At 47.4% G+C, this 17,761-nt stretch overlaps 1 protein-coding gene and 1 pseudogene across 2 annotated transcripts; both read left to right on the top strand.

Moving 5' to 3' along the window:
- Positions 1–2,170: 2,170 nt before the first annotated feature.
- LOC120368437 (small ribosomal subunit protein uS4-like) lies at positions 2,171–3,079 on the top strand (annotated as a pseudogene).
- Positions 3,080–4,663: 1,584 nt separating this feature from the next.
- On the top strand, positions 4,664–16,385 carry CBR3 (carbonyl reductase 3). Of its 2 annotated transcripts, XM_039480413.2 has the most exons (3): positions 4,753–5,274; positions 7,406–7,513; positions 15,895–16,385. In XM_039480413.2, exons 1-3 carry the CDS (start codon positions 4,989–4,991, stop codon positions 16,329–16,331), a joined length of 831 nt encoding a protein of 276 aa, XP_039336347.2. In that variant the 5' UTR covers positions 4,753–4,988; the 3' UTR covers positions 16,332–16,385. The 2 variants fall into 2 exon arrangements, with proteins under 2 accessions (XP_039336348.2, XP_039336347.2); XM_039480414.2 differs by lacking the exon at positions 7,406–7,513 and having other exon boundaries at positions 4,664–5,274.
- The last annotated feature ends 1,376 nt before the right edge of the window (positions 16,386–17,761 follow it).

Genomic DNA, 17,761 nt, shown 5'->3' with positions numbered 1-17,761 from the left:
ATCCCTCTCAATGATGACCTCAAATCTCTTGACCACCAAAAAGATAACAGATGCTCTCAAGGAAGGCCTTAGTTTCCCCAACATGCTTGGGTCTAAACCCACACACGCTGCCTTCCCTTCTGTTGCAAGAGGTCTGCTGCTTCCCTCCACACCCCACCCGATTCCTGGAGCCATCCCTGCTTGATCTTTCCACGCATTTTGTTCTTGCAATTCTTCCATTCTTCAACTGTTCTCTTTCTGAGAATATTATTACATAGAAACACGCTTTAATATCCCTCTCAGCTTTTGAAACTCTTTAAAAAGGCGTTAAGTTGTGAAATGTAAGTTCATTGACTACAGTGGTTAAGTTAGAAAGCAATCACAAGATAGCTGGAAAATCCCCAAATAAGTCAGAAACTAAAAACTACACTTCTAGCCAGGTGCGGTGCCTCACTCACGCCTGTAATCTCAGTACTTTGGGAGGCTGAGGTGGGCAGATTGCTTGAGGTCAGAACTTCAAGACAAGCCTGGCCAACAAAGTGAAACTCCATCTCTACTAAAAATACAAAAATTAGCCAGGCATGGTGTCTCGAGGCTGTAGTGCCTGCTATTTGGGAGGCTGAGGCAGGAGACTTGCTTGAACCTGGGAGGCAGAGGTTGCAGTGAGCCAAGATCAAGATCGCGCCATTGCATTCCAGCCTGGGCAAGAAAGCGAAACTCTGTCTCAAAAAAAAATAAAATAAAATATTTTTAGTAGAGACGGGGTTTCACCATGTTGACCAGGATGGTCTCGATCTCTCAACCTCGTGATCCACCCACCTCCGCCTCCCAAAGTGCTGGGATCTCAAAATAAAAATAAAATAAAATAAAATAAACACTTCTAAACACGTTTTGTCAAAGGAAAGATCATAGCTAGTTGTGGTGGCATAACTGTATCCCCAGCTAGAGGGAGGTTGTGATGGGAGGATTGCCTGAGCCTGGCAGTAAAAGCTACAGTGAGCCATGATCGTGCCACTGCACTCCAGCCTGGGTGACATAGTGAGATTTCCTCTTAAAAAAAAAAGAAAGCCAGGCATGAAGACGCATGCCTATAATCCCAGCTACTCGGGAGACTGATGCAGGAGAATCTCTTGAACCCAGAGGCAAGGGTTGCGGTGAGTCGATATTGCCCCATTGCACTCTAGCCTGGGCAACAAGAACAAAACATCGTCTAAAAAAAAAAAAAAAAAAAGGAGATCAACAGGTGAATTAGAAGGTATTTTAGGCTGGGCGCTGTCTCTCGCATCTGTAATCCTAGCACTTTGGGAAACTGAGGCGGGCAGATCATCTGAGGTCAGGAGTTCGAGACCAGCCTGACCAACACAGAGAAACCCCATCTCTACTAAAAATACAATTAGCTGGGCGTAGTGGTGCATGCCTGTAATTCCAGCTACTAAGGAGGCTGAGGCAGGAGAATTGCTTGAACCAGGAGGCAGAGATTGCAGTGAGAGTTCGTGACCAGCCTGGCCAACAGGGGTGAAACCCCACCTCTACTAAAAATACAAAAATTAACTGGGCATGGCAGTGGACACATCCCAGTTACTCAAAGAGGCTGAGGCAGAAGAATCACTTGAACCCAGAAGGTGGAGGCTGCAGTGACCTAGATCACACCACTGCACTCCAGCCTCGGTGACAGAGCAAGACTCTGTCTCAAAAAATGAAGATAAGAATAAAAATAAACTGAATTAAATTGAAAATATATCAATGTGAGATGCCACTAAAGTCATACTAAGAAGGAATTTCTATCACTTACTGCCTAAATTAGACGTCTCAAATCAATGCAAGTCAATGATCTCAGCCTTTACAGTAAAAAATCAGAAAAAGAGCAAATAAAATCCAGTAAGCAGAAGAAAGGAAACAAAGATCAGAGCAGAAATTCATATATTCAGGAAAAGAGAGAGAATCAGTGTAACCAAAAGTTTGAGGAAAATTAAAACAATTCAAACCTCTAGCCAGACAGATCAGAAAAAAATACGAAAGACACAAACCAGTCTCAGAAATGACAGGTAGGATCATTACCAATATTTTTAAAATAAGGGCATATTATGAACAACTTTGTGTTGATAGAACGAACACCTTAGATGAAATATATTAAAATGTTGAGCTCTTTCTCAGTGACTGGGGCCTGCACTTAGGCCCAGGTGAGGCAGGTGGAGCCAACATGTCAGGGGCCCGGAGCTGGGTTTGTCGCAAAACTTATGTGACCCCACAGAGACCCTTCAAGAAATCTTGTCTCGCCGGGCGCGGTGGCTCAAGCCTGTAATCCCAGCACTTTGGGAGGCCGAGGCGGGTGGATCACGAGGTCAAGAGATCGAGACCATCCTGGTCAACATGGTGAAACCCCGTCCTTACTAAAAATACTAAAAATTAGCTGGGCATGGTGGCGTGTGCCTGTAATCCCAGCTACTCAGGAGGCTGAGGCAGGAGAATTGCCTGAACCCAGGAGGCGGAGGTTGCGCTGAGCCGAGATCACGCCATTGCACTCCAGCCTGGGTAACAAGAGGGAAACTCCGTCTCAAAAAAAAAAAAAAAAAAAAAAAAAGAAATCTTGTCTCTACCAAGAGCTGAAGCTGATTGGCAAGTATGGGCTCCAGAGCAAACGTGAGGTCTGGAGGGTCAAATTTACCCTGGTCAAGATCCACAAGGCCGCCCGGGAGCTACTGACCTTGACAAGAAGGACCCACAGTGTCTGTTCGAAGGCAACACCCTGCTGCAGTGGCTGGTTCGCGCTGGGGTGCTGGATGAGGCCAAGATGAAGCTGGATTACATTTTGGGCCAGAAGATGGATGATTTCTTAGATGCCCACAGACCCAGGTCTTCAAGCTGGGCTTGGCCAAGTCCATCCACCATGCTCGCAATGCTGATCTGCCAGCGCCATAGCAGGGTCTGCGAGCAGATGGTGAACATCCGGTCCTTCATTGTTCACCCGGATTCCCAGAAGCACATGGACTTCTCCCTCAGCTCTCCCTATGGGGGTGGCCACCTGGGCCACATGAAAAGGAAGAATGCCGAGAAGGGCCAGGGTAAAGCTGGAGCCAGAGATGATGAGGAGGGGGATTAAGCCTACTTGTCCCCTCCTGGGCTGGTGGATTGTCTAGTTTTCTGACCAAATGATAAAACAGAATCAGTGCTTTATTTTTAAAAAAAAATTAAAAAAAAAAAAAAAAAAAAAAAAAAAACAGAAATTAAGGTCACTCAAGAAGAACTAGGCCAGGCACAGTGACACAAGCCAGCACTTTGAGAGGCTGAGGATAATCAGTTTAGCTCAGGAATTCAACCAGCCTGATTCAACCAGCCTGAGCAACACAGCAAGACCCCCATCTCTACACACACACACACACACACACACAAACTTAGCCAGGCATGACAGTGGCACACCTGTAGTCCCAGCTATCTGGGAGGCTAGAGGGGAGGCTCACCTGCGCTCGGGAGATTGAGACTACAATGAGCCACGACTGCAGCACTGCACTCCAGCCTGGGTAACAGAAAGGACCCTGTTTCTTTTTTTTTTTTTTTTTTTTTTTTTTTTTTTGAGATGGAGTTTCGCTCTTGTTACCCAGGCTGGAGTGCAATGGCGCGATCTCGGCTCACCGCAACCTCCGCCTCCTGGGTTCAAGCAATTCTCCTGCCTCAGCCTCCTGAGTAGCTGGGATTACAGGCACGTGCCACCATGCCCAGCTAATTTTTTTGTATTTTTATTAGAGACAGGGTTTCACCATGTTGACCAGGATGGTCTCGAACTCTCGACCTCGTGATCCACCTGCCTCAGCCTCCCAAAGTGCTGGGATTACAGGCTTGAGCCACCGCGCCCGGCAGGACCCTGTTTCAAAAAAAAAAGAACGAGAAGTAGAATGCCTAAATAGCTCTGTATCCCTAAAACGGTTCCAAACGATCCTTAGGAGAAAAAGGAAAGAAATACTGGAGGAGGTGAAGTCGGAGATCACAGCAGGCGCCCACCTCCGGGACCTCAGGTAAGGCCTTGAGTGAGAAGGTGGAGTCAGAGAAACAGAGACACAGGCAGGTTAGCCAGCTCTGCATGGAAAAGGCTGAGGAGTCATGATGATGTCATAGCTCTCCCCAAATCCCAAAGTCACTGATCAAACAATTCAATTTACACTGAAGATGACGGATAGGGCTCTAATTTTGTGCCCACGGCTTGACACACCTTTGAGAATTTTGTTTCAGTTTAACTTTCTTTGCCAGTACACAGATCTCACTGTGAGAATATATCATCAATCCAGATCTCTACAGATCTATGTCCTCCTTGGACAAACCTAAATGCAGACACTTTCAGCACCCACAGGAGTTAGGCCAGGATTAAATAAAAACATTCCCTCCCACTTGGGGGGCACATCCACTGGGAATCCCAGAGTGATGTCACCTGCCCACAACTGCTAATGTGCTCACAGGGCATCTAATTCCCTCTCCTGAGTTCCTTTTAAGCAAGCAAGGGGACCTCTGTCCAGAGAAGCAGTTACTATGTCTAAGCGAAGTCACTGCATCTTAGGAAAAAGCAAACATTCAAATCTTGCAGAGCAAAATGGGCGCGCACCCAAGAAAATTACTCAGCACTTCTTTTTCTCACTTCGGGATTTTCCCAAAATAATTTCTTCAGTCCAGCTGCCATGAATCTGGAGCCCCCGACTGACCCATCACGGTCGGATTTGGCTTCTGGGAAAGCGCACCTCCCAGATCACCCGGCGGCTCATTGCCCAGATCCAGAAGGGCGCAGCGTGGGCACAGGGCGGGTCCGAGAGTTGAAACGTTACGAAATCTTCAGCACAGACTGCCCCTCCTCGGAGGGGAGGGACCCAGACCGAGGGCCTCGTTCTTTAAGACTCGCAGCACTGGATCGCAGAACTTAGTCTGCGCGGCGGCTTTGACACTGGCCAGGCTCCACGGGGCGCGCCCCAGGTGGTCCGAAAGCCAGTGCGCCCTCCACTCAGGTGTCCCGCGCGCCCCGCTCAGCCATGTCGTCCTGCAGCCGGGTGGCGGTGGTGACCGGGGCCAACAAGGGCATCGGCTTGGCCATCGCGCGCGAACTGTGCCGGCAGTTCTCCGGGGACGTGGTGCTCACGGCGCGGGACGTGGCGCGGGGCCAGGCGGCCGTGCAGCAGCTGCAGGCGGAGGGCCTGAGCCCGCGCTTCCATCAACTGGACATCGACGACCTGCAGAGCATCCGCGCCCTGCGCGACTTCCTGCGCAAGGAGTACGGAGGGCTCAATGTGCTGGTCAACAACGCGGGCATCTTACGGGGTAGGTGCAAGGCTTGGGTGCGGGGGGCCCTGGAGCGCTCCGAGGGTGCGGGGCGGCTAGCCGCAGGCTCCCCACCCATCCACTTGAGTGACCGAGGAGGGCGCGCTGGCCCCTCAGCATGCGGTCAGCCCTCGCCTCCCGCGAGGCGGTTTTTGCTTTCCATAATCCGCTGAACCCCAGGTGGGACCGGGCGACGGACACAGCGCGCCCCGCCCGCCGGCCTGTGCAAGCCTGTGCGCGGCCCCGGGCCTTCCCCGAACTGTCAGCCGCTGCTCTGTGCAGGAACACTGGCCTCCAGGGAGCCGGCAACGCCCTGCTAGAGTTCATCAGCTTTCCTCCCAACGCAAGAAACATTTTCTTTTTAAAGAAAGGGTCTCCGCTCGCTTTGGGCTTTCGCTTTCCTTCAAAGGGCCCATTCATAGACGCCCGGAGGCATTTGCTGGAGAAAGGAAATTAATCGCTAAGACAAGATTAGCGCGGACTTGCACTTGGTGGACTTCACAGTTTGTTTAATGCAGAGCTTTGATAGACGGGCAAAAAGGAAGCGAGCCTTCATTCCCTCCTCCGGGGAGTTTGTTTGTTACAAAATATGTGCCTGTCGTCTTAAGAGCATCTTCCTTAAGGAGAGGGGCGGGGATCCGGAGATTACTTACTCTAAATACTACTCAAGAAAGTTACCGGCCGGGCGTGGTGGCTCACACCTGTAATCCCAGCGCTTTGGGAAACCGAGGCAGGAGAACCGCCTGAACCTGGGAGGCGGAGGTTGCAGTGAGCCGAGATTGCGCCGCTGAACTCCAGCCTGGGCGACAGAGCTAGATTGTCTCAGGGAAAAAAAAAAAAAAGTTGCTACAGGGAGATAAACAAGCCAGCTTCCCTTCCAACCTAGTGGGGAAGAAAAGCCTAAGAGACAGGGAGTAAAATGAAGGATGGGGGAGCAGAAGTCTCTGTCCATCCCTTTGGCCTTGGGCACTCTGCGTGGCTGTGCATGAGGACCTGAGACTTTCTTTTACTCGCGCCTGCAACTCAGCCTGCCGGCTTTCTGGGAGCTGAGATGCAGGACTGGGGGTTAACACTACCTAAAGCAGCCCACAGCCATGGCCTGAGAGATTAGTGACTAAATACCTGGCTTCCTGGACAACAGGTGGAGGGACTTCCCCTTGCCTCTCAAGGTGTGGGGAATGAATGGACCAATAGCAACTGCTAACCTGCGCACTCATGGCAAGGCAGAACCTCCCACCTCGGGAAACATGGTGAAACCTCGTCTCTACTAAAAACACAAAGATTAGCTGGACGTGGTGGCTCTCCCCTGTAATGCCAGCTACGCAGGAGGCTGAAGCACAAGAATCCCTTGAACCCAGAATGCAGAAATTGCAGTAAGCAGAGATCACACCCCTGCACTCCAGCCTGGGCAACAGAGCAAGACTCTGTCTCAAAAAAAGAAAAAACTTGCATTTCAACAGAATCCCCAGTTCCCTCCTTTAAGTTTAAGAAGTAGTAGTCAAAGCCAAGTATTCTCAAGATGTGGCTGGAGACCAGTAGCTGTCACATCACCTGGGAACTTAGAAATGCAAACTTAGGCCAGGTGTGGTGACTCATGCCTGTAATCCCAGTACTTTGGAAGGCCAAGGTGGGTGGATCACTTGAGGTCAGGAATTCCAGAGCAGCCTAGCCTACATGGCAAAATGCCGTCTCTGCAAAAATTACAAAAATTAGTCAGGCATGGTGTCACATACCTGTAGTCCCAGCTACTTGGGTGACTGAGGCAGGAGAATCACCTGAACCCGGGAGGTGGAGGTTGCAGTGAGCCAAGATCGAGTCACTGCACCCCAGCCTGGGCAACAGAGTGAGACTCCATCTCAAAACAAAAGAAAAAGAAAAAGAAAAGAAAAGAAATGCAAATTCCGGAGCCCTCACCCCAGCCCTTTGCAGTGAGGCCCAGGAAACTGTGTTTTAGACTCTGCAAGTAATTCTGATGCACACTAAAGTTTGAGAATCAACGACCTCATTTTTAAAAATGGTTTTAAAGTTAACTTGTTTTTCCTTTAGTCATTAGGAGTTAGGATCCACTTTGTCGTGTGAGTTTCAGAGGGGAAAATACAACTCTCTTTTTGTTTCTTTCTCTGTTTGAAAGATTTTGATCCAATACCCTTTGATGTTAAAGCTGAGTTGACACTGAAGACAAATTTTTTTGCCACTAGAAACGTATGCAACGAGTTGCTGCCGTTAATGAAACCTCATGGTAAGTCCAGTGTGTGGACAGTTGGGTTGTATCTCTCAGTAAGAAGTGGGCCACAGGCTCCCAGGAGCAGGCTGCCCTGCAGAAATCACTCAGGGGTGCTATTTCTCTGAAGGGGAAAAATAGAAAATTGCTTCATTTTCCCATAGTGTTTGGCTTCTCATTCCAATATTTTAAGTTTTAGGGGGGTTTTCTCAGAGGGCAGGGGGGCAGGGTGGGAAGAAATTTTGCTCTTGTTGCCCAGGCTGTAGTACAATGGCACAATCTCGGCTCACCGCAACCTCCGCCTCCTGGGTCCAGTTGATTCTCCTGCTTCAGCCTCTTGAGTAGCTGGGATTACAGGCACCTGCCACCACACCTGGTTAATTTTTTATATTTTTAGTAGAGACATGGTTTCACCATGTTGGCTAGGCTTGTCTGGAACTCCTGACCTTCAGGTGATCCACCCACCTCGGCATCCCAAAGTGCTGGGATTACAGGCGTGAGCCACTGTGCCCAGCCTTAGCTTTAACTTTCAAAGGTATGTATGACATGTCACAATGCAGAATGCTCCGAGTCCCCAAAGGCCTCCTGCCTCTGGTCAATCTCAGGAATCCACCAGCCCTCCAAGGTGATGGGCCCACATCTAGCTCCTCTCTGGACCCTGGTATCTGTTCTAGCATCACGACTTTCCCTGTATTCCTTTCTTCTTGTACCAAACTTTCTGAAGTTGATTCAGAAAATTCAGAATAAATTTTCTTTTTCTTTTTCTTTTTTTTTTTCTTTTCTTTTTTTTTTTTTTTTTTTTTTTGACGGAGTCTTTCATCCAGGCTGGAGTGCAGTGACGTGATCTCAGCTCACTGTAGTCTCTGCCTCCTGGGTTCGAGCAATTCTCCTGCTTCCGCCTCCCAAGTAGCTGGAATTACTGGTGTACACCAACACACCTGGCTCATGTTTGTATTTTTAGTAGAGATGGGGTTTACCATGTTGGCCAGGCTGGTCTCGAATCCTGACCTCAAGTGATCCACCTGCCTCTGCCTCCCAAAGTGCTGGGATTACAGGTGTGAACCACTGCGCCTGGCCTAGAAATTTTCTTTATTAGGAAATACCTTGCCTATGCCTGCAGGAATTCAGTAAATGTTACCATTATACTTTTCCGACAAATATTGGAGTGCCTGCTGTATTCTAGGTGTTATGCTGGGTTCTGGGCTTGCAATGGTGAGCAGTGTAGACACGGATTATCTCATTTGTGGAGCTGAGAGTCTGGCTGGGGAGACAGCCATTAGCAAAGAATCTGAAATATAAAATGAGAGCTCTGCTGGGAGACAGGGAAGCTGGCTTCCTTGAGGATTTTCTTCCCCAAGAAGTTAACTGTGTCTAACTGTGGATTCTTAGAACTGTGGTTCTTATTAGAAATGTGGTGGGTTTTTTTGTTTTGTTTGAAACAGTCTCACTCTGTCACACAGGCTGGAGGGTAGTGGTGGGATCTTGGCTCACTGCAACCCATGTCTTCTGGGTTCAAGGGATTCTCCTGCCTTCACCTCCTGAGTAGCTGGGACTCCAGGCATATGCCACTATGCCTGGCTTTTTTTATTAAATATGTGTGGGGCTCTCTCCAGATTTGAACAGAAAGCTTTTATCTTTTTTGTGGCTGCTAGGGATGCAGCATGGTAGGGATGTCTTTTACCCCATGTTGGGAAGTTTTCTTCTGATAAATTTTGGAATGGGAACTTGAGAGCTGCAAGGTATTAAAGACACCTTTAAAACTCAATCCCCTAGCACTTTGGGAGGCCGAGGTGGGTGGATCACGAGGTCAAGAGATCGAGACCATCCTGGTCAACATGGTGAAACCCTGTCTCTACTAAAAATACAAAAAATTAGCTGGGTATGGTGGCCCGTGCCTGTAATTCCAGCTACTCAGGAGACTGAGGCAGGAGAATTGCCTGAACCCAGGAGGCAGAGGTTGCAGTGACCCGAGATTGTGCCATTGCACTCCAGCCTGGGTAACAAGAGCGAAACTCCGTCTCAAAAAAAACCTCAATCCCCTTTCAGGGCACCTGCAGTTCTCCCTACAGGCTTTCTATACTCCCATCCCACTAAGAAACTGATCGAGTATAAGAGTACAAATGCAACTCTCACCATGCACCTGTTTAGGTTAAGAAGTTTCTGCATCCAGTGATAAACCTTTTTGTTTGTTTGTTTTTTAAAGGAATGGAAGTTTTGCCATGTTTCCCAGGCTGGTCTTAAAGTCTTGAGCTCAAGCAATCCTCCTGCTGCAGCCTCCCAAGTGGAGGTATTCCTACCCCTCCACTTTGAAGAGAGGGAAACTGAGGCCCAAAGAAGCAAACACAGACAGGTAGTAATAGAACAGGAAGTTGTATCAGGTTTCTTGGCTTCTCCACTCCATCAGATTATGATAATTCATTCTGGTGAAGACTTACAGCACCAGATGATTGTAAACCAGCTGGGCACCATAGGGCACACCTGTAATGCCAGCACTTTGGGAGCCTGAGGCAAGAGAATCACTTGAGCCTAGGAGTTTGAGACCAGCCTGGGCAATATAACAAAACCCCATCTCTACAAAAGATTTTTGAAAATTAGACAGATGTGGTGGCTCATGTCTGTGATCAAAGTTACTTCAGAGGCAGGAATGGGAGAATCACTTGAGCCTAGAAGGTCAAGGCTGCAGTGAGCCATGATCATGCCACTGTACTCCAGCCTGGGCGAAGGGTGAGACTCCATCTAAAAAAAAAAAGAAGTAAGAAAGAAAGTAAATCAAGCCATTCTGAAAGCTAATGGAAACCTCTGGGGAGGGTGGGGCTCAGGGATTAGCCCAGAGCAGGTGAATCACCGTCTGTAATCAATTCTAAGTAACATTACTTCCTGAAGTGGGAATCGCTGGTTTACAACACATTGAGAATATATGTGACTTGTCAGCTGGGCTTGATGGCTCACACCTGTAATCCCAGCACTTTGGGAGACTGAGATAGAGGAGGCGATGACTTGAGGTCAGCCTTTGGCCACAGCCTGGCAAACATGGTGAAACCCTGTCTCTACTAAAAATACAAAAATTAGCCAGGTGAAGTGGCCCACTCTTGTAACCCCAGCTACTTGGGAGGCTGAGGCAGGAGGATCGCTTGAACCTATGAGATGGAGGCTGCAATGAGTCGAAAGCACACCACTGCACTCCAGCTTGCCTAGGTGACACAGCAAGACTCTCTCTCTCAAAAAAAACCAATGTGACTTGTTAATAAACCTCATGTTTACCAGGTGGCAAAACACTGGGCATCATTGCCCCTTGATTTGTAGCGTATGACTTTCTTCACTTATAAGACTGATTAAAAGCCATTTTTTAACCCCATTAAAATGGGGTTAAAAATGGGAAACCCCATTTCTACAAGAAAAATACACAAATTAGCCAGGCATGGTGGCACACGCCTGTAGTCCCAGGTACTTGGGAAGCTGAGTGGGGAGGATCCCTTGAGCCCAGGAAGCAGAGGTTGCAGTAAACCAAGATTGGACCATGGCACTCTGGCCTAGGTGAAAAAGTGAGACTCTGTCTCAGAAAAAAATAAAAAGAAAATATCATAAGAATGTACTTAATACCGGGCAACATAGGGAGACTCCATCTCTAAATAAAAAAATTAGCTGGGCATAGTGGCACGTGCCAGCTACTTGGGAGACTGAAGTGGGAGGACTGCTTGGGGCCGGGAGGTTGTGATTGCACCACTGTACTCCAGTGACAGAGCAAGATCTTGTCTCAAAAAAGAAAAAAAAAAAATACATTTAACACATCTGACCAACCGATCACCATAGGTCAGCCTCGCATAGCTTCAAGGTGCTTTGAATGCTTACATTAGCCTATGACCCAGCAAAATCACGTAACACAAAGCCTATTTTATCATAAAGTGTTGAGTATCTTATGTAATTTACTGAATCTGTACTGAAAGTGAAATGTAATCAGTGAAGCCAGTAAGTCCTAAGTGGAACCATCATAAGGCAGGGACCATCTGTATTTGACTTGCTTATTTGTTCAAGATTCTGAGTAAACAGGCCAAGCAACTACTAAGCCACTAGAGGGAGAAACTTGCCTACTCTTTCTAGAGAAAGGCAGCAGGTGTTTCGGGACTGATAGGGCCACCTGGACCTCAGCAGAGGGCGGTGTGGGTGCAGCCCTTCTCAGATGAAGCATCTGGCTGACGACGCTGACTGTCAGCCCCTGGCCTCTCTCCCAGAGCTGTGCCCTCAGATCAAAGGGGACACCTCCTCCCCTTAAGAGGATTTATTTCCTCGAAGGCACAGCTTCTGTGATCTGTGTTTTTCTTTCTTCCTTTCCCTTTCACATTTAATTCCTTGTAGCCGCCAAGGTTTTGAGAACAAAGCTGTTTAGAAAGCAGTGAAGAACACACCACCAGTGACGTAGTATTCCTGGCCAAAATACTGATGTGACTCTAATCATAAGAAAATCAGAGCAATCCACTTTGAGTGAAATACTATAAAATAATGGTCTAGAATCTTTAAAAAAAAAAAAAAAGGTCATTGTCAACTACCCTACATTAAAATACATGAAAGAGATGTGACAATTAAATGCAATCCATGATCCCACTTTGGACCCCGGATTAAAACAAACAAAAACTGTAAAAAAAAAAAAACATTACTGGGGCCGGGTGCGGTGGCTCACACCTGTAATCCCAGCATTTTGAGAGGCCAAGGCGGGTGGATCACCTGAGGTCAGGAGTTCAAGACCAGCCTGACCAACATGGAGAAAACCCATCTCTACGAAAAATACAAAATTAGCTGGGCATCATGGTGCATGCCTGTAATCCCAGCTACTTGGGAGGCTGAGACAGGAGAATCACTTGAACTGGGGGAGGTGGACCTTGCGATGAGCCGAAATGGCGCCACTGCACTCCAGCCTGGGCGACAGAGCAAAAAAAAAAAAAAAAAAAAAAAAGAACATTATTGGAACAATTGGAGACATTTGAATATGGGCTATATTTTAGATAATAGTATTATATAATGATAAATGCCTTGCATGTGGTCACAACTGTAGTAATGTAGGGGAACGTCCTTGCTACCATACATAATACTAAAGTGCTTAAGATGAAGGTTCATGATATCACCAACTTGGAGAGAAAAAGGGACAGAAGGAAAAAGCAAATGTAGCAGAACGTTAACAGTTAGTGAACTTAGGTGAAGGATATAGGATGTTTATCGAACTATTCTTGCAACTTCTCTATAACAGGAAAGAAATACATACATACACTTCACCTTTGAAGGTGAGAGAGAAAGAAGGAAAGAAATACTGAATAGTACTAAGTACCTCGGAGGATGAGTGAGGTGCTAGTTTTCAAGGACAGAGTGAGGGTATCTCCTGTGGGATTAGGGTCCCCAAGAACGTACAGCTCCCCTGCAATGTGCACCTGTGGGGAACACCATTCAGAAAATGAAATAAAATCTAGAAATCCAGCTGGGTGCAGTGGCTTACACCTGCAGCCCCAGCACTTTGAGAAGCCAAGGCAGGAGAATCACCTGAGGTCAGGAGTTCGAGACCAGACTGGCCAACATGGTGAAAATACAAAATTAGCTGGGGGTGGTGGTGCACACCTGTAATCCCAGCTACTCAGGAGGCTGAGGCAGGAGAATCGCTTAAACCCAGGAGACGGAGGTTGCAGTGAGCCAAGATCATGCCACTGCACTCTAGCCTGGGCAAAAGAGTGAGACTCCATCTTAAAAAGAAAAAAAAAAAAATCTAGAGATCCTATTGGAAGCAGAGACCATCCATTCAGAATAATATATAAGAAAAGAACCCACCAAAATTAGTAGGGTCCGATACTGGTGAAATGTGTAAGTTAACACGTTTACTGGTTTCTGGACCTCCACCAGCACTTCAAATTGTTGTATAGTTCTTGGCCTGTATATTTGTTTCTATGAGCACAATTTAGTAGCTGTGAATTATGATCAACATAAATAATTTGTAATTTAATGAATATGAGTATTATTAAATATGGACTAAAAAATAATGAAATCAGGCCAGGTGCAGTGGCTCACACCTGTAATCCTAGCACTTTGGGAGGCCGAGGCAGGCAGATCTCCTGAGTTAGGACTTTAAGACCAGCCTGGCCAACATGGAGAAACCCTGTTTCTATGAAAAATATAAAAATCAGTCAGGCATGGTGGCATGTGCCTGTGGTCCCAGCTACTTATGGGGCTGAGGCAGAAGGATCACGTGACCCCAGGAGGTGGAGGCTATCATGAGCTGAGATCATGCCACTGAACTCCAGCCTGGGTGGCAGAGTAAGACTGTGTTAAAAAAAAAAAAAAAAATTAATGAAACAAAAACCAGGATGAAGAAACAGCCCATTCCACATGTGAAATATCTATAATGAAAGACAGACAGAGTCATCCCCAGGGATTGCTTGTTGCTGGTTGTGGCACTAAGGAATTGAGGCCCTAGAAAATTGGGTGTGCCTAGGAAATTGAGAGCGTTAGTCCTTAGGGTGAGAGCACTGTCCTTGGAAAGCAAGTTTACAAGCACTTGGAGTGTGTATGCCGGGGAGGAATGGTTTTATAAAGCTGCCTGGGGGTCGGGCACATGGTGGCTCACACCTGTAATCCCAGCACTTTGGGAGGTCAAGGTGGGCAGATCACTTGCGGTCAGGAGTTCAAGACCAGTATGGTCAACATGAAACCTCATCTCTACTTTAAAAAAATACAAAAATTAGCCAGGCGTGTTGGCACACACATGTGTTCCCAGCTACTTTGGAGGCTGAGGCAGGAGACTCTCTTGAACCTGGGAGGCGGAGGTTGCAGTAAGCCGAGATCATGCCACTGCACTCCAGCCTGGGTGACAGAACAAGACCCTGTCTCACAGAACAAAATAAAAAAATCTTAGGCTGGGTGCAGTGGCTCACACTTGTAACCCCAGTACTTTGGGAGGCTGAGGCAGGCAGATCCCTTGAGGTCAGGAGTTCGATACCAGCCTGTCCAACATGGCAAAACCCATCTCTACTAAAAGTACAAAAATTAGTCAGTAATGATGGTGGGCACCTGTAATCCCAACTACTGGGAAGGATGATGCAGGAGAATTGCTTGTACCCGGGAGGCAGAGGTTGCAATGAGTGGAGATTGCACCACTGCTCTCCAGCCTCGGTGGTAGAGCAAGACTGTGTCTTTAAAAAAAATCAGGGGGCTGGGTGCGGTGCCTCGTGCCTGTAATCCCAGCACTTTGGGAGGCCAAGAGAAGTGGATCACAAGGTCAAGAGATCGAGATCATCCTGGCTAACACAGTGAAACCCTGTCTCTACTAAAAATATAAAAAATTAGCTGGGCATAGTGGCAGGCACCTGTAATCCCAGCTACTTGGGAGGCTGAGGCAGGAGAATCGCTTGAACCCAAGACGGGGAGGTTGCAGTAAGCCGAGATCATGCCATTGCACTCCAGCCTGACTGGAATGACAGAGCAAGACTCCATGTCAAAAAAAAAAAAAAAAAACTTCCTGGGGAAATCTACAAATTTACTACCTCACCCATCTCTCAGAGAATCCTGTGAAAGGGAGCCCTTCTTACTGATGGAGGTGTGTTCTTCCCTTGGGAGAATAGGGACCAAAAAAATTAAAACCCATAGTGCATATTGTGCCTTCTATAGTCATATTTTTAATTTTATTATTACTTTTTGAGAAAGATTCTCATTCATGTCACCCAGGCTGGAGTGAAGTGTACTGTAGTAGTGTGATCACATCTCACTGCAATCGCTACTTCCTGGGCTCAGGTGATCCTCCTACCTCAGCTTCCTGAGTAGCTGAGACCATGGGCACAAGCTATCACACTCAGCTAACTTTTGTATTTTTAGTAGAGACAAAGTTTTGCCATGTTGCCCAGGCTGGTCTTGAACTCCTGGGCTCAAGCAATCTGCCCCTCTCGACCTCCCAAAATGCTGGGATTACAGGCATGAGCCACAGTGTCCAGTCACATTTTCATTTTTAATCAGCAATTAAATCTGCACAAGGACGGGCACGGTGGCTTCATGTCTGTAATCCCAGCACTTTGGGAGGCCAAGACAAGTGGATCACTTGAGGTCAGGCGTTCAAGACCAGCCTGTCCCAACATGGTGAGACTCTGTCTCTACTAAAAATACAAATTAGCCATGTGTGGCGGTGCACACCTGTAATCCCAGCTACTTTTGAGGCTGAGGCAGGAGAATTGCTTGAACCTGAGAGACGAAGGTTGCAGTGAACAGAGATGACACCACACCACTGCACTCCGGCCTGGGCGACAGGGTGAGACTCTTGTCTCAAACAAACAAACAAACAAACCTGCACCATGACTCTATTGTATGTTTGGTATATTCAACTAATGGTTTGTATCTCTGTGATATGCTTTCATATTTCTCTCATTCTGTTTTAGGGAGAGTGGTGAATATCAGTAGTTTACAGTGTTTAAGGGCTTTTGAAAACTGCAGTGAAGATCTGCAGGAAAAGTTCCGCAGTGAGACACTCACAGAGGCAGACCTGGTGGATCTCATGAAAAAGTTTGTCGAGGACACAAAAAATGAGGTGCATGAGAGGGAAGGCTGGCCCAACTTACCTTATGGGGTGTCCAAGTTGGGGGTCACGGTCTTATCAAGGATCCTGGCCAGGCATCTGGATGAGAAGAGGAAAGCTGATAGGATTCTCATAAATGCGTGCTGCCCAGGACGAGTGAAGACAGACATGAATAAGGAATTCGGCACCAGGACTGTGGAGGAGGGGGCTGAGACCCCTGTCTACTTGGCCCTCCTGCCTCCAGATGCCACTGAGCCACAAGGCCAGCTGCTCCGTGACAAAGTTGTGCAAAACTGGTAAACATCTGCCTCAGAGTTTGATGTTTAATAAATGTTGGTGGAATGAATGAACAAAGTGATGTCGTGGTTTGATTGTCACCAGGTTGGAATGCAGTGGCGTCATCTTGGCTCACTGCAACCTCTGCCTCCTGAGTTGAAGTGATTCCCCTGCTTCAGCCTCCCCAGTAGCTGGGACTGCAGGTGCACGCCACCACACCTGGCTAATTTTTTGTTTTTTAGTAGAGGGTTTCCCCATGTTGGCCAGGATGGTCTCGATCTCTTGACCTTGTGATTGGCCCACTTTGGCCTCCCAAAGTGCTGGGATTACAGGCATGAACCACCACATCCAGCCTTTTTTTTTTTTTTTTTTTTTTTTAATTGACATGAAGTCTCACTCTGTCCCCCAGGCTGGAGTACAGTGGTGCAATCTTGGCTCACTGCTACCTCCACCTCCCGGGTTCAAGCAATTCTCTGTCTCAGCCTCCTGAGTGAGTAGTGGGATTACAGGTGCCCACCACCCCGCCCAGCTAATTTTTGTATTTTTAGTAGAAACAGGGTTTCACCATCTTGGCCAAGGTGTTCTCAAACTCCTGAACTCAGGTGATCCATCTGCCTCAGCCTCCCAAAGAATTGGGATTAGAGGTGTGAGCCACCGCGCCCAACCTGATTCTCTTTCTGTTCTTGAAAACGAATGTCCATTAGAATCTCCCTGGGAGAAAAGTGTTTCTAGTTCTGGAATCTGGAGCTCAACAACATTGCTATGCCCAACTCTTTAGCCTGAGAGGGAGAAGAACATTTTCGTGGCCATCGGGACCACCTGGAGGGCTGATGGAAACGGGTTGTTGGTTCCCCTCCCCACACCAATTCACTTCATTTCTACCAAGTTCCCAGAGATGCTGACGTTGCTGGTCCTGGGACTGCACTTTGCGAACCACTGGCATAGTGAGTGCTTTTGCAACAGTGGAGTCAGAGCTCCACCATTTTCCAGCCATTCCTTGCTATTTCCAGTTTTGTTTTGTTTTGTTTTTTGAGACGAAGTTTTTACCCACGCTGGAGTGCAATGGCGTGATCTCTGCTCACCACAACCTCTGCCTCCTGGATTCACGCAATTCTCCTGCCTCAGCCTCCCAAGTAGCTGGGACTACAGGCGCACACCACCATGCCCAGCTTTATTTTTAGTAGAGATGGGGTTTCACCATGTTGACCAGGATGGTCTCGATCTCTTGACCTCGTGATCCACCCACCTTGGCCTCCCAATGTGCTGGGATTATAGGTGTGACCCACTGTACTATTTCCAGTTTTTTAATTCTGTAAGGATGATGCTTCATCCTCTATTTCCTTAGCTCTGCAGGCTTTCTTTGCAACTCATTCTGTTTTGTTATATTTGAGTGTATTTTTATTGGTTCTTATACTTTTTCTTTTTTTTTTTTTTTTTTGAGACAGAGTCTCACT

This window comes from Saimiri boliviensis, chromosome 18, assembly GCF_048565385.1.
Source record: "Saimiri boliviensis isolate mSaiBol1 chromosome 18, mSaiBol1.pri, whole genome shotgun sequence".
NCBI classification, from domain to species: domain Eukaryota; kingdom Metazoa; phylum Chordata; class Mammalia; order Primates; family Cebidae; genus Saimiri; species Saimiri boliviensis.
The sequence above is the reverse complement of the archived record's forward strand: the minus strand, read 5'-3'. Positions and strand labels throughout refer to the sequence as shown.